This window comes from Vanessa tameamea, chromosome 14, assembly GCF_037043105.1.
Source record: "Vanessa tameamea isolate UH-Manoa-2023 chromosome 14, ilVanTame1 primary haplotype, whole genome shotgun sequence".
NCBI lineage: Eukaryota > Metazoa > Arthropoda > Insecta > Lepidoptera > Nymphalidae > Vanessa > Vanessa tameamea.
Genome location: NC_087322.1, coordinates 5,708,159 through 5,723,771, shown reverse-complemented (window position 1 = coordinate 5,723,771; position 15,613 = coordinate 5,708,159). Strand labels below are relative to the sequence as shown.

General features: G+C 31.3%; 2 protein-coding genes across 7 annotated transcripts in view; one reads left to right on the top strand and one right to left on the bottom strand.

Annotated features, from left to right (window-relative positions):
- Nucleotides 1-15,613, bottom strand: part of LOC113398778 (GRAM domain-containing protein 2B-like) — a 63,342-nt gene that overhangs the window by 19,508 nt on the left and 28,221 nt on the right. For all 6 annotated transcript variants that reach the window (XM_064216936.1, XM_026637667.2, XM_064216938.1 and 3 more), the window contains one exon: nucleotides 3,984-4,094. In XM_064216936.1, coding sequence (XP_064073006.1) covers nucleotides 3,984-4,094 — 111 coding nt within the window. The remainder of the gene's footprint in view (nucleotides 1-3,983; nucleotides 4,095-15,613) is intronic.
- LOC135193627 (uncharacterized) lies at nucleotides 12,654-14,315 on the top strand. Its single transcript, XM_064216946.1, has 5 exons — nucleotides 12,654-12,733; nucleotides 12,797-12,976; nucleotides 13,282-13,363; nucleotides 13,679-13,796; nucleotides 13,959-14,315. The coding sequence occupies exons 1-5, from the start codon at nucleotides 12,677-12,679 to the stop codon at nucleotides 13,996-13,998; spliced, it is 477 nt and encodes a 158-aa protein (XP_064073016.1). The 5' UTR covers nucleotides 12,654-12,676; the 3' UTR covers nucleotides 13,999-14,315.

Sequence of the window (15,613 nt, the reverse complement as noted above, 5' to 3'; positions counted from 1 at the left end):
CAGATAACTATTAGGAAGAGGACATTTAATTTAACAACACGATAAATACCAACATACATATAAAGTATCAGTGTCATACTTTAATAAATAGTACTTTTCTTGTAATTTAGATAAAGTTTTTGGTCTACAAGCTGCGTGAGAACATTTAAGTTGCTGGAGATATAATATTTATAAAAATATATTTTATAATTACATATTAATTCTTTTTTTTTGTTGAATTAATTCACTTCATATATTTATGTATCATACGATGTTATTTCCCATCGCGTCCGCAGCTCGACTTTTTCGCCGAGTAAATAATCGTTAGTACCTAAAGATACGTGAAAATTGAAGGTCATTGAGACAATTAAATTATTTTTTTATTTACTCGTATCGCAGGCTGCATTTACAATGTGGCTGTTAACAGACGAAGTAATACAGGTTTTATTATATTTCATTTAAGTAGGTAAATAATCTTGAGTTAATAAATTAGCCGAGTTTGTCTAGTGGCTCGATACGTGAATCGTAATATACCTCCCAACAAACATTTGACAGGTCGCCACAACGTGCCAACTGTAACTTTTGGTTCTATAAGTTGGTCGCCGTTACGCCGCTATAACGTCGACATCACCGAGAAAAGGCCCATTTTATATACAGTGTCCTATAAGAGTCATGTAGCCGTCGCATGATTTACTTTTTAGTCGCATAGTGGTCGTATAGAGGTCGTATAGAGGTCGTGCGGCAGACTTAAAGTGTTTATTACCGCTGCTTTACGACATTTGATCGAATACCAGTATCCAACACGCTTCTAACCAGACTATATTTTTTGTAAAAGTGACTGGTTAAAATATTAATTGTAAATTGAGTTTGAAAGCTGTCACGAACAAACTTAATTGATTGTGAACATTATTTTTTATTTATTCATCTCTGTGTTTACTTCGAAACTCATGTTCAAGGAATGTTGATCTGATGGGAAATTAATTTTATCGAGTTTTATGCGCTAGTTTTAACTATATAATGAACGCGCTAGTGTAATCAATTAAATAAATAATATTTTAATGAGATTTTTTAAAGTAAGTTTTAAAAATTACCGTTACACGATTTAAAGTGCAGGACAAGACCTTTATACAACTTCTAAACGACGTTTTAATTTGTCATTAATGGATTTGTAAATATTCCGCCATAGAAAACGAAATTAGAGTTCAGTTTAGTAATTGCAAAGTGTGTAAAACCTTTTTATTTGATATTAATTATTGGTTCAGCTGTGATAAAAAACGATACGTGATATAATAAATATCGATAACTTTTTAACTAAATCAGATTTTATTACATTAATACGTTTTCTTGGATCTTTTGGAACTGAACCAGGTATCCTTTCGTTAAGAATTTTGTTTAGGTCCCTCAAAGCAGTTTGTGAAATGTAATTAATTGCCCATTTTTTTAGATTATAACGAAGTATGTCATTTTCATGGGCTTCATTTGTGCTATCATAATCGACTATCACTAACACACAAATTATCAAACATTTCGTCAAATTCGTCTACGTTTGAATTTACTTTTATAGAGCCACTAAATGCACTTTCTGCGCTTCGATAATACGTTGCTCAGAACTCACAAAATTTTATACGGAACCATCTCCAGTTAGTCTACAGATAACTTGTCGCGTACTTATATTCGATATAATACAATTGGAGGTAAGAAATGATGCATAGGTTTTTTTAACTTTCCTTTTAAAGTGGAGACTTTTTTTATGTTTGCCCTGCTTTTTCTATCCATTTCAACTCTGTAAAATTATTTTTACGAAGACGCAAATGAATGGCGGTGTGTGTAATATTTAGTGTATTTTAAAACTCTTATAGGACATTCAGTCATATAAATGTCTTAAAAAAGTCTTATTGACTTTAATTCGTACAGGAGTTTTATACATCACTCTAATACGACTATAGTCGGTATAAAAGACGTTTCTACTGCCACAACGCTGGTTACACGACTAAATACCTTGTAATAGTTGTATAAAACAGTCGTATAGAAGTTTCTACGACGTTTTTACACGACTATAAATCGAATAAACTATCAGCGGCACTAAATCGAATAACAGAATAAAATTACTTCTATACAACGCTTATACCATTATTAGTTGCGTAACTTCTTCCTATTCGACAAAAATGTTTGTTGGGTTATTATCACGACTTTAAATCGAAACGACTAGCATTGAATTTTCCTGTGCTTATTTTGTATTTAAAATTATTGATCCGATGCTCATCAGGCAAACATCGTAAGTTAACCTGAGAGCGTCAGGTGAAATTCTAGCACACGTGTATCAACCAAGTCACATGGAAACATTTCAAAACCTTCACCTTTTCATTAAGGGCAGGCATAAATAAACTTTAACTAGATAGGAATCACACTATTCCTCATTTGACGCCCAGAAAGTATGTAAAAAATACGCGTATGCACGCACACATGAATAGAAAAACATTTATGATTCTAAAACATATTCCAACTTTGGGGACTTCAAAGTATGGAGATTTCTATAACTGAAATAGAAAAGTGTAAAGATTTTCATTTTATATTTTTTATATTAATGTAATTAATATTGAATGAGACATTACTGGATAAGTCTGAAGTAAATTAAATAACGATAGAGCTGAATGTGAATCATAGATAAGGTCAGGATTAGGAATCAGAATGAATGTACGGTTTGAATAGAGTATACAGATAATAATGCATGATAATTTATCGAATAGTTTGTCATAATTCAACACAACTTAAACACATTTGTAATCTCGTCAATTCAGTTAAAGAATCAAGAAAAACATCAGAATATTCAATGAGATTTTTTTTTATATTACAATAAATGCATGATCAGGTTTGGAAGTTCACAAAAATAAGATATCATGGGTTATTATTTAAGAATATATTGTTTCACTTGCATTACGTTAAGTGTACCTCCAATTACAAAGCGCTTATTATCTTTTATTACTCAATTAATTAATAATTAACTAATTAAGTAAAAAATAATATAATAAGACTTTAATTGTACTTAAATGTCCAAACAGCAGCAAAACATTTACCAGACTTTGTCCGCCAGTATTATGTACTAACAGTAATTTGACCTTCGCGTTGGTCTAGACTGATTACATGGCTAAGATCACAGGTCCTGAGATCCTAGGTTCAAACCCCAGGTCGAGCCGATACAATTATTAGAGTTTCCTATCGAAACATTATTAGTAACAGCCCAGTCTGGAAGTTGGAATTGTGTACACTCCCATGCCTCGGAAGTACGTTAAGCCGTTGGTCCTGCGCCTGAAGTCTTACCGGTCGGATTTGCCGTTGCCGGTTTGCCTAGCGAATTATAAAAGTGAGCGAATAGAGACAGCACCTGCGTTTGCTCCTGGAGCTTGGCCCTCCGTGACCGAAATCGGTTACACCAACGTCATTATTATGTACTAAAAACTCAGAAACGCGCACCTACTGGTATAAGATTTAAGTGTATTGGTAGTTTTTTCTTTTTCAGTTAGGTAATACTGTCTATAAATAATGTCTTAGATATAATGACATACATTAATAGAATACTAGGGGGTCTCCCGCGAAACATCGCGTTTATTCAAAAGATTTTTTAAGACTTTCGTACCTTTTTTCCTCTCTCTTAAATTAATTATTTATGAAATCGTAACAATTTAATAAATTGCAATCAAGTATCCTCTTTATTTTTCTGCACATCTACGGTTGGAGCTCTTCAAAATCAGACTATAACATATTTTTTTATATAATAATCACTGGGACAAAAATCGGCTTACGCTATTAAAATATAAGATTGGAGGGGCATCTGCCAATGGAATATCATTATTATTAAAAATACGAGAGTAGGTCAAACATTTTTTGGTCTAAAGCCAAAACTTATGGGCAAGGGGGTGGCCACTTCCCAACACCTGGTAAGCCCCCTTTCCATTTTCAATTCATATTATAAAAATAGCAATTATTAAAAAACAAAACCAACTCACTTATCATGTTTCGATCTTGAGTGAGGTTCGAGCTGCAGCGGGGTGGCGGGAGCGGAGCGGGGCGCCCCGCACCCGCCACCCGCCGCGCCCGACGCGAAGTTCCCGGTTGACCTGAAACAATTTACCGACTTAATTAAGAAGCCCCGAACTAAAACATTGTGTGCGCAATGACATATTTATACCAAACATAAAAAATATTTTACGTATAAACTATAGAGTATATATATTAGGTATGTTGAGAAACTTTTTCAAAATAGCAACCTTTCGCTAAAAGCATTATTCTGATAGCAACCTTATCTCAATGCTATTAACGGTTATTATTAGATGACTCATCGCATGGCAATATAATGCGTACCTTTTTTTAATAGTATGTATTTCTTTTTTTGATGAATAGACTGTAAACAATTTATGAGGCAACATCGCGTTTTGTTTGAGTGCGTGTGTGTGTAAGCTTCCTCGTATATCCCAATTTACCGAATAAATTATTAATAATAATTTAATTTACTTTCTTGTACACCACAATGTTTCAATGGAGAAAAACTGCATAGGACTAAAAATAAACGTATTGTATTACTCAAGTTTTAGATTTAAACAACTGACAACAAAATAGGTTTCAAAGTTTATTATGATTATTTGTACTTGTTAAAAACATTCCATCAATAAATTAAGCTATAGTTTTTATGCTGAAATAAGGAATTCAAGTTTGGTGCATAAATTTTGTACGCCTGGACGAATACCATATCACCTTCTAAAATCCTCTTCGTCGTAGAAAGACGTCACACGATCGCTGACGCATGTTACCTTCGCAATATTGTCGGAATATTATTTTCAATACCTATTTCGCATAAATCTTAATATATTATTTACGTAAAATAAGAAAAATAATCTTATAAAGTGTCAGTGATATTTTATTTTAATCACAAACAAACAGTGCGTACATACTTCATGAATTTTTCAGATCTCTAACTTACGCAATAAAACACCGCTCATTTCCCGTAAGAAAGTATTTGGTATGCATGAGACAAATATTTCTTCCGGCCAACTCGCTTTATACGTTCAACGCTTAAAAACTTGCCGTAAATATTTTCTGATAGATTCATATAGATCATTAAATATTTACAACATTTTAACAAAAAATAAGGATACTAAAAATTAATGCGTCTATTTAAAATAAGTTTGCAATGCATGAATGTTTTTCAAATGCGTTTGCATTTTCTATTTTTTTTATAGTCGGATTTTAAAAAAAAAGTGGTATTTTATTTTTAATGGAAGCTAGTAGTTGTGAGTTCAGAAAGTAGTTTTCTCTGTAATATAATAAAAATGAAGTATTATTAAAGCAACTTTCGTAAGCTAAAATTTATTTTTAGCGCGTATTATGCTGCCTCTTAAACGGCATTGCAAGTTGTAGTTTAAACAAACTAAGTTAACGTAAACAATCTTAATAATCTATCCACCTTTACGTGGCGTCCTTATTAAAATCTATTGAACGCCCCTCGTGATTGTTATACAGAAAATCTGCCTATAACTAAAGAATAATATGTATAATTGTTAAAAAGCGTTTATAAAACTCGATCTTATAATAGTCCACGTGAGGAATTTTTTTCTTTGGTTTTGAAACATGTTTGTGCTAATGTAAAAAAACCTTCAAAGTCTGTGTGTTAAATATTACGATAAGGATTAATACTCTTTGTTAAATCAATTGACTTAAAAGTTATCGAGAAACTACCATCCGTGAGTGAACTTTCATGAAAGCTGCATAACTATTTCACTAGGAAACTGAGGAGCTTACAGAACACATTTCTACTCAAAACATTCGAGATGTTCTTTATCTTTATAAATACGATTCATATTTATATAAAATCATTTAAATCCGAGGTCACGTTATTGACAAATAAAACATAATCTTTGTAAAACATTCACTTATTACACGTTTTCAGTCTTTACCGATTATCGGTATATTGTTCGTCATACAAGTGACCACCTGTGTACACAGCTCAAAAGAATAAATTTTAATTTATATAAATTGGTCGACAATATCTCATAAGCAAACTATTAATTCGAGGCATTTTAAAAAGCTAGGAAGTCTTATTAGATAAATATTAACACCTTTTAAATCAAAAATAAAATTAATAATAATAATAGTAACTTAACGTTAATAACTACAGACTGTTATACTGATACAAGTTTTAAAATAAAATAATGTCATGATTATAAATTAGGACGACAAAAAATAACTAGCAAATATTCTATTGTAGACCATAATAATAAATTTAAAGAAAAAAAAACAGTTTAAACTCAAGTATTTTGAGGCTCGTTTTCCGGCATATTGACGTGACGTATTTACTATTATACTTAATTTTTTTCGATTATTATCATCCAGCCTCAACAAATTGCTAATTTAACACATCTTTTCTATCCTTCATAATCCTTAATCTAACCTTCGCTTAAATGTGTCAGTTAATTTCAAGTAACTTTTAATATTATTTAAATTAGATATTCTAATTAAAAATCGAATTACCACTCAAATCACTGTGCTATGCAAATTAAGCTTTGGGAATTGGACCTATTAACTACAGCATCGAAAATAATACACTGATGACACTGCCACGAACGTTTCTACGTAATTCATGGAATAAATATTAAATCAAAATATGAATAAAAATTTTTTAAAGAAATTTTATATATGAGAAATGTTCAAAAATATGAGTTAATTTTAAAATAATTACATGTTTTTTTTCGATACGAAAAGCAACATTAAAAATATACAATTTAAAATACAGTAACCACGTTGTAAATCTTCAACGCAAATAGTAAAATAAACCGAGTGGTTCGCCAGACAGGCATTTGAAAAAATAAATCGTTACCGTATAATATAAACACCAAAAAAGCGTAACAAAAACATCTCAGGGTCGAATATTAAACATTTAAAATTTTAAACGCATAAAGATATGGTGTTGTTTCGTACATACAAGATTACAGAGGACACTTTATTTAATATTAACCTTGGCATTTATATTACATAACGATTACTACTCTTAAGTACATGTACTATCTGTTTAATATTATTGATTTAAACAATGTTGAAAAACAGTTGTCCTCCAGAGAATATTTCAATTCCAATCGAAGTAGGAATAAAGATAAACAAAGCTTAGGTTAAAGTTTTTCATGCGATTTGCTCAGCTGTAATGTGCACTACTTAGGAGTTTATGATGAATATATCTTTATTTATTATGCAATACCTACACTTAACTACTTATATCCACTTTAATTTTACTTTCAAAATTTTGATTCGTCGACGAAAAAATTGTGTTTTGAACCATTTTTCGCAAATCTATAGAGAATATCATAAATTAATCAAGCTCTCGACCTATGATATCGCGTCAATTTGCTGTCAAATGTGTTGTTTTGTCTTTTCTTCTCTTATGGTTGGAATAGAGGATAGATAAACTTTCTTAATTAAAATACGCGCAATTCAAGTTGACCGGTCAGAAATTTGTAACGAGCGGCGTCGCATACAACCATTTCACGTTTCTGCAATTGATATTCAAAAATAAACTTAATTTAAGCATTTCTCAAACAGTACATAATCATCCGAAACATCGCGTTGTTCCATGTTTAAATTATTTTAACATCTTAGAATACCTTTTATTTATGGCATTTGTCAGTTACATTCCTTCATTATTTATTTTACAGAAAAATCTAAATATTCTTTATTCAATTACGCGTATAAAAGCTTTTGTGTCGTTATGTTACATTGGATTTAAATTAAATGTAATGCTAACCAGTTCTGAATATAGTTTCTACCAAGAAGAACCGACAAAAAACTCAGTAGTTACAACTTAGACCTATATAATTCCCTTATTACGTCCCCATATAAGTTTCAGGGAATTTGTAATACAGCATAACAAATATTATGAACTATTGCCGTATAATTTGGGAAATCCACTCCAGACCCCCAGTCGGAGCAAAATTAATTGTACCCAAATTTGATAAAAATTTATTCAGATAATTTAACATTAAATTAGTATTGTTTTAAGTGTCAATATCGTAATGGTTTACGGGCCGCCTAGCGATGTAAAAAGTCACAGGATCTATCCTGACACCTTGGGCTATTGTCGTCCCCATTCCTAACAAAAGTGATAAGCTTAAAAAAAGGAATATTAGTAATTCTTTAATTCATCTTTATCTGTAGATGGTTGGTAAAAGCTAAACAACGAGCCTTTGGCCCTCGTCGCAATCTATTATTTCACAAACAATACATTTCACTTTTTTATTATATGAATATCATGGGAATATGCTCTATCTCTTTCTGACGGTTATTGTTTTCGGCTAATGCACGTGTACATTTTTTGCCACTGTTTATATGCTTGCTAACGCGCAATCACAGGTTGGGGAGCAAGCTAAATTCTACCTTATATTCAGAACGGTATAAAAAACTTTCATACGATTATTCGTAATCAAATATCACAAATTTGAACCAGCACTAGTTTTAACCAATATATATGTAGTGTATTGTTACTGAATCACAAAGATTTTAATACAACTAATTCAAACAAGGCTCCAAAATATTATTATACGGATTCACATACAAACCTTTTTTAAGCCTATCTATTTATCTATCTTTTAAGTCTAGGACATCATTGATTGAAATGAAAGTATATTCGAACGAATGTTGATGTATGTATTCGTTCGTTGGTGGGCGAATGCAATGTGCCTCAATAATTAATTATTCGGTGTTTCAGTCAACAAATTTTAAGAAGAAATCCGAAAGTAAACTGCACACGCCCGAAATTGCAAAAGCATACAGTCCATATGTCGATGACGTCAAGACCTAATTAACCAATCTATGAGCACTATGTTTGTGCAGGCATTTGTATACCAAGCATTTATCTAGCCTAATTACCTAATTTGGTTTATATTATATAAATATATGGCAGAAACGTTATTAATCAATTCATATTTATGAATAAATATTAACCGTTACTAAGTTTGTGTTCTTGTTTTTTTATGGCATAGATTGGCGGACGAGCATATGGGCCATCTGATGGTAAGTGGGTCAGCAACGCCCATAGACAATGGCGCTGTAAAAAATATTAAGCATTCTTTACATCAGCAATGCGCCACCAACCTTAAAATACGTTTCGAGATGTTGTGTCCCTTGTGCCTGTAGTTACGGAACACAACAATACTGAGTACTGTTGTTTACCGGTAGAATATCTGATGAGTGGGTGGTATCTACCCAGACGGGCTTGCACAAAGCTCTACCACTAAGTAGTTTTACTATTAATTTCAACAACTCATTTATTGATTTTTTTTCTATCCATGTACCTACATATTCTATTGATATGAATAATGATTATATCTTATTTATAAATGATTTCTTTTTTATTAAATGCAAAACATTGTATGATATGTTTTGTGATCTGAATAAAATAGATTATAATCTGGAATAGCACATAGGGCACTTTTTAGTCCTAGGTGAGAGGAGCCCCCTCAAACGCGAACGAAACCGTAGAGATGTAGAGTTAAATAATTCATCATAGAAAGGTTTACAATACTAAAAGGAAAATACCGTTCCAAGTACGTTTTTAAAAACCGCCTGTTTCATCTGTGGTTTGCAGGTATTCAGTTCATGCGAGGCCATAAATTAAAGCAGACTATTTGAGCTAATTAGACTTCATTTCAGGTCAATTTAAACAGTTAAGTGACACTTGAGAATAAGGTCAATCGCATTAAAGACGATAGTTGATTTACATTTAATTTTTTGTCAATTACAAGAATATATAATATACTTATTTATGCAGCATGTAAATTATTAATGTTTATATTATTATTACTTACATAAGCATATAAAATAAATATCGTAGGTTATTTATTAAAAAGTGGTTCTTAAGGATAATGATAAAAATAAATATAAAGTGCACATTTTGAGACACACACACACACTAATAAATATTGTCGAAATAAATCTGTGTCAAATCCAAATCCCCGGCTATTTTCTTCACGAGAAAATCCACAAAAAGTCCGAGTAAATATATTTGATAAAAAATAATAATTACCCTCTATATTCTTAACATATGTACTTCTAAACCATTAAGCTGCGTTATACTTCTAAAAGTTTTAAGCTAATTAAATTAGTGACATCATAGGGCTCAAAATACCTTGGTTAATTAGTGATCATCCGTTTCATTACTCGACGAATGAACTTTGTAATTTATGTTCTGAAATTCAAAATGATTTTCAATTCCGTACATAAAGCCAATTTTTACGGACAAACGGACCAGCTTTGATTGGACATTTGCTCCGGCCCTCTAACTAACAAAGTATAATTGACTAAATTCAGAAGTACATGAACATTGAATCATAAATGACCTAACTTGCTTACTAATATTATAAATGCGAAAGAGAGTATGTTTATTTGTTTACATAATACCTGCAATGCAACTAACCCCCCCCCCACCCCTCTAACCTGATTGATGTCATCGTAAAGCACCAGTACTCGTAATTATTAAATTATGCGTTACTTTAGGACATTCACACAATTCAGTCTATGCCACATATACGATTTTTATTCTATGAAGGGTTTCCGATGATACGATAAAGAGAAGGCCTTGGAAAGTTCCAAGGCGAACTAATATATTTATGGTGTTATGATAGAAACGTTTCGATCTCACACTTTATCATTAAGAAAAATGAAGATAATACGCAGAATATTATAACTAATTTTCTATCTAAACTTTTGTAAACACTATGTTCACGTTAAACAAGTATGTAATCAATTTTAAAAAATAAGCTGAAAATATTGTTCCATTTTCTTTTTTCGGCATGTTTTCACTATTCGAGTTCAGCGGTTACGTATTACGTTTTTAGGTTGCCTGTTAACCAGAGATAACCGACGATCGGAATGTTTCCAGACTATAAATCGAAACGAGCACGGCTATTGTTAATTGGCATTTAAACCTGCAAAGCCGTAATCAACTTCATAAACGAAAAACAGGCGTCTGTCAGTCTACTGTTATTTTTCCATTAAACTGTTTACTCGAGAAAACTATATCTATTTTATGGTACCGTTAGCCTACTTCTTATAATAATAACAACAACGGGATTATTCTGGTATGAAATTGTATTCAAATATTGGGGTTAAACTTTTCCTTAGTAGGTTATGTTCACATGTTTTTTTTTTTTTATTATTTCAAATAAGTAGGGAGGCTAACACAAGATATTAAATAGTCACCAGTGCCCAGACATTGGTCCTCTAAGAAATATTAACCATTTCTTATAACACCAATGTGCCACAAAACTTGGGAATTAAGATTTTATATCCCCTGTGCCTGTCGTTACACTGGCTAGCTCACTCTTTATACCGGAAAACAACGATAAGTATTGCTGTCTGATGGTGGAATTTATGATGAATTGGTAGTACCTACCCATCTAGACGGGCTAGCAGTCTATCAGGGCTAGCAGACTAATGTAACACTATTGCACAGACAACAATTTTTGTCACGAGCATTTATTGGATTATTTCCTGGTGTTTAATGCCTATGGTGTTCAGCTTCCGCACATTAACAATCTTTAAAAATCATTAATATATATTATATAGGATTAAAAACCGGGCAAGTAAGAAAGAGTAAGGCACTCTGAAGGTTCCGTATCACCACACAATATTGAAAGATACCCATTTTTTCCAATACTTGTGCTACTAGATATTGTTGCTTGTAAAATTTCATGATTTTAGGTCAACGGGAAGTACCCCACAGGTTTTGATTCCTTTTCAGAATGATTGGGAAATTCGACGTAAACGGCCATATATTTTGATTGTTAGACCGTAGTATTTGAAATAAATTTCAACTTTATACATTTACGGGTTTCTGAGATAAAGGGCTTGACGCACAGATAGACAGAAAAACAAAGAAGTAATCTTATAAGAGATTCCTCTTCGTTTACAGATATGAAACCCTAAAAACCAGCAATAAAAAATAAAACAATGATTAGGGAAATATTTTGTTTCCAAAATAAATATTTAAGGAAGGAAAGTTAGAACATTAATTTAATACACCCACTTTTCCTAAATAGGAAGCCAATATGATTATTTAACGTTTGATGACGTCTTGCTGTGTGTGCGTGTGCGCGTGTGTGCATGTTTAATATTTTTATGTCGATATACGATACCTCTATAACGAATCAATCAAGTGAGATCCGCGACATCGGTGTTCGATATGATTCATCGAGACTTAGATCCGATTAGATTTTTTAGTCAAATCGGTCGAGACTTTCCGAAGATATTAGAAAGTTATCGCGTTTCAAAAAATTAAAAACAAATAATTTTATTTATGTTTTGTATCAAATAACTTCAAAAATTCCGGCTAAATATTAAATACTTTAAAAGTATCATTTTCAATCTGTAGACCATGAAGATCAATATGTATATTTATATCTCGAAAATAGCGGAAAATTGTAGAAATGGCCTGCAGGGTCATCGGTTTTTATTTTATTTATAAATAGTATTAGCACTACAACATAATTTCGACAAAATTATATTCAGAAGGTAAAATCCGAACATTGTTTTCAAACAAAGACATGCATGTTTAGAAAATAACTCAAATTAACGAAAGAAGAAACTGTTTATAAAGGGGAAACATATTGGACGTTAGGGCAACCGTTTCAGTCAGAGAAGTTATTTGGAACCGTCAACAATGTGGTTTATAGGAATTTTAATAGCCATATTTTTAAACGTTCTTGTGGTTGAGAATGTTAGCATTTATTTTATATAATCATAAAAGTATAATGCACGTTGTAATTTTTGTTATTTCCAGAGAATGCTACCAATATACTATGAACCCGAAGCACCGGTAACGGAGAATGTTATGACTGGCGCGGACATCCACGACGATGAAGGTTCAAATGAAAAACTAATACTGACAACAGTTACGCGTAGAAATAACGATGACATCAGACTTAATATAAATGAAGAAATCAATGAGAAATATAAGAAGGTAAAAAATTCCATTATTGGTAACACATTGCTCATGAATACGTGAATGGTACCAAGCAGTTTTCACTTTGACAATCGATAAGTGAAGTGAGTATACTGAACGAAGAAATTTCAATTTGAAATGTTCTGGTTTTTTTTTTTAGCTTTCAACATTTTTCACTCAATAATACAAACAACGAAGTCAAATGTTCTGAAATTCGTGTGAACATTTCATACGTTCACATCATTAAATGCAGTATTATTTATGCTTTGTTTATTGAAAATGTGAATTGATTTATTAGTTTATCATTATATATTGTGTTTCAGCCATGTGCTATTGTAGTGTTATCGAATGTTCAAAACCCGACTATGCAGTCTTTGCTTCGAAAATATAGATATGACTCAAATGGTAAGTCGATACCAATAATTACGCAATTAGCATTATTATTTTACAAAATTAAATACAAATGTTTGATCATTTGTCGTTCCCTACATAACGGAATATTTGTAATGAAGTTTTGTGAACAGGAATCTTGTTCAAATCTAATGCGACCCTGATTTTGAGACTACAAAAATAATTGACTTTTCTAACAAACTTAATACTAATATAACAAATCTTATACAAGTATTGGCTGGAATATCTTAAGCTTACTTGACTTCGCCATGGATTGCTTTGCAAATTGTTCAGAGGAGGAATAAGACAATAATGAAAATTATTTTGTAGGTATCCTAATACCGGATAGTGTTAAATATTTCATCAAATTACCCCAAGGTTTAAAGTCACCGTCTGTTCTGGTGCCACTAAATGACAAAGCGTTTTCACCTTTGGGAGGTTTTGTGAGGTAAGTTATACATATCACAATGTTAAGTATATATGTACATCTCGGAGTTATGTAACATGATATTAATCTTTTACCTTTAATTGTGTGTTTCTTTGATTTGTTATTGATTTTGCTTATCTCTACATACATTTTTATTCATATAATATTTATTATTTCCCACAGATATTATAAAGAGGTACCACCCATTCCACACGCATGGTAATATTAAATTATGTTAAAAAAATAAAATCATATAACAAATGTCGAACGCATCTAATCTAAAGTATATAATAAAAACTCATGTGGTTGCATATAAACTGCTATTGTAAACAAATAGTCTCAGCTCCAGTTACAAATATGTACATGCTAAAAGGAAATATGTATTTTTGTAATATGATAACAAGCCAAATCAATTGCCAGATGGTTTTGCCAAGAATCCTGATGCGTATGTGAGGAAGTCATACAATAACTGCACCTGATTGAACATGTTAACGAATTACAACTTGTGTTTTGAACCCGTCTGTATGGGTCACTGTAGAAGATTCAGAATTATATATAGAGTACAGAGACATATGACATATGACCTTTTTCTGTAAAATTATTTTATTTTTAATACTTAATTCTCAATTCATTACCCATATGTAGTAAGTGTAACGCGTAGAAAATATAATAAACTTAATAACTCCGTCTTAAAATATTTTTTACTATAAAAATAAAGGGAGTTTTCAGTAGTAATGGTCTAGAAACAATAGATATATAAACCTTGTAGCGATGAGAGCAAATTGGTATAATATATTTATATTATTGATTGAATTGACCGATTCGTAATAAAATTAATATATTTTTGATGTCATACGTAGACGGCCATATGGCCCACCTGGTAGTCACCGTTGCCCTTAAACATTGACGCCGTAAAAAAATACATCAGTAACCATTTACTTACATCGCCATGCGCCACCCATCTCGAGAACTGAGATATTATCTCCCTTGTGCTTGCACAAAAACCTACCATCAAGAAAATGGAAACAATATGTAATCTAAATAATTAAAGATCACGATATTATGTTAATATGCATAAAATTTTATACAAACATTTAGCGTTTAAATATTCAAGCTAATAATATATAGAAGTTCTCATTGTGTTTCAAATATTCATAATATAATGTAGTTTCCTTAACAACTACTAACTTTGCCGAGTTATTAAATATGACTTGAACACATGTCGATTCTCGTCACGTGAAAGCAAGAATAGTAACAAGAAAAGTGTTTGTGAGAACTGCGTCATGAGTGTTATTTCTACATTCAAGAAAGTTATATAAAATCTTAAGGATATTTTTTATTTAAAAAAAGGCTTTAAATTTAGAATATCAAAATAATCGATAAAAAAAATTATGTTCAAAAAAGGAATTGCCTTCGTCTGTCTACTTTTTTTTGTTACTTTTATATGTAAGTTATATCTCAGACGTAGATATCTTATTGTGTTTCGCAACACTAAATGAGATAAATAGTGTTGCTAATCTTAGCTCAAGGAAAATAACAAATGGTTGCATGATTTCAAGTAAAAATATGTACTATATATAATCTTATACATATAAAGTACGTATATCTTAGACTCCGTATGTCGCATTACTATAAACATTCAAAATAGGACAAAAGGCAAACAACAATTTGACTTCGAATTGACGGTATTTCATCGAACTTGAATAACCTATATTTTGATATTCATTATAGCCTTGCGATAAAATGTCAAAATTTTCTCGGAACTTTAGAAGTAAAATAAAGGTACATACAAATAGTTAAGTGGTATAATGTTGTTAAAATAATATATTATTTAAGAT

Excerpts from the sequence above, each read along its gene's own strand:
- LOC135193627 (XM_064216946.1), top strand. The coding sequence starts at position 12,677 with ATGTGGTTTATAGGAATTTTAATAGCCATATTTTTAAACGTTCTTGTG. Across the intron at positions 13,364-13,678 it reads ATATAGATATGACTCAAATG|GTATCCTAATACCGGATAGT; the intron begins GTAAGTCGATAC and ends ATTATTTTGTAG. Across the intron at positions 13,797-13,958 it reads CCTTTGGGAGGTTTTGTGAG|ATATTATAAAGAGGTACCAC; the intron begins GTAAGTTATACA and ends TATTTCCCACAG.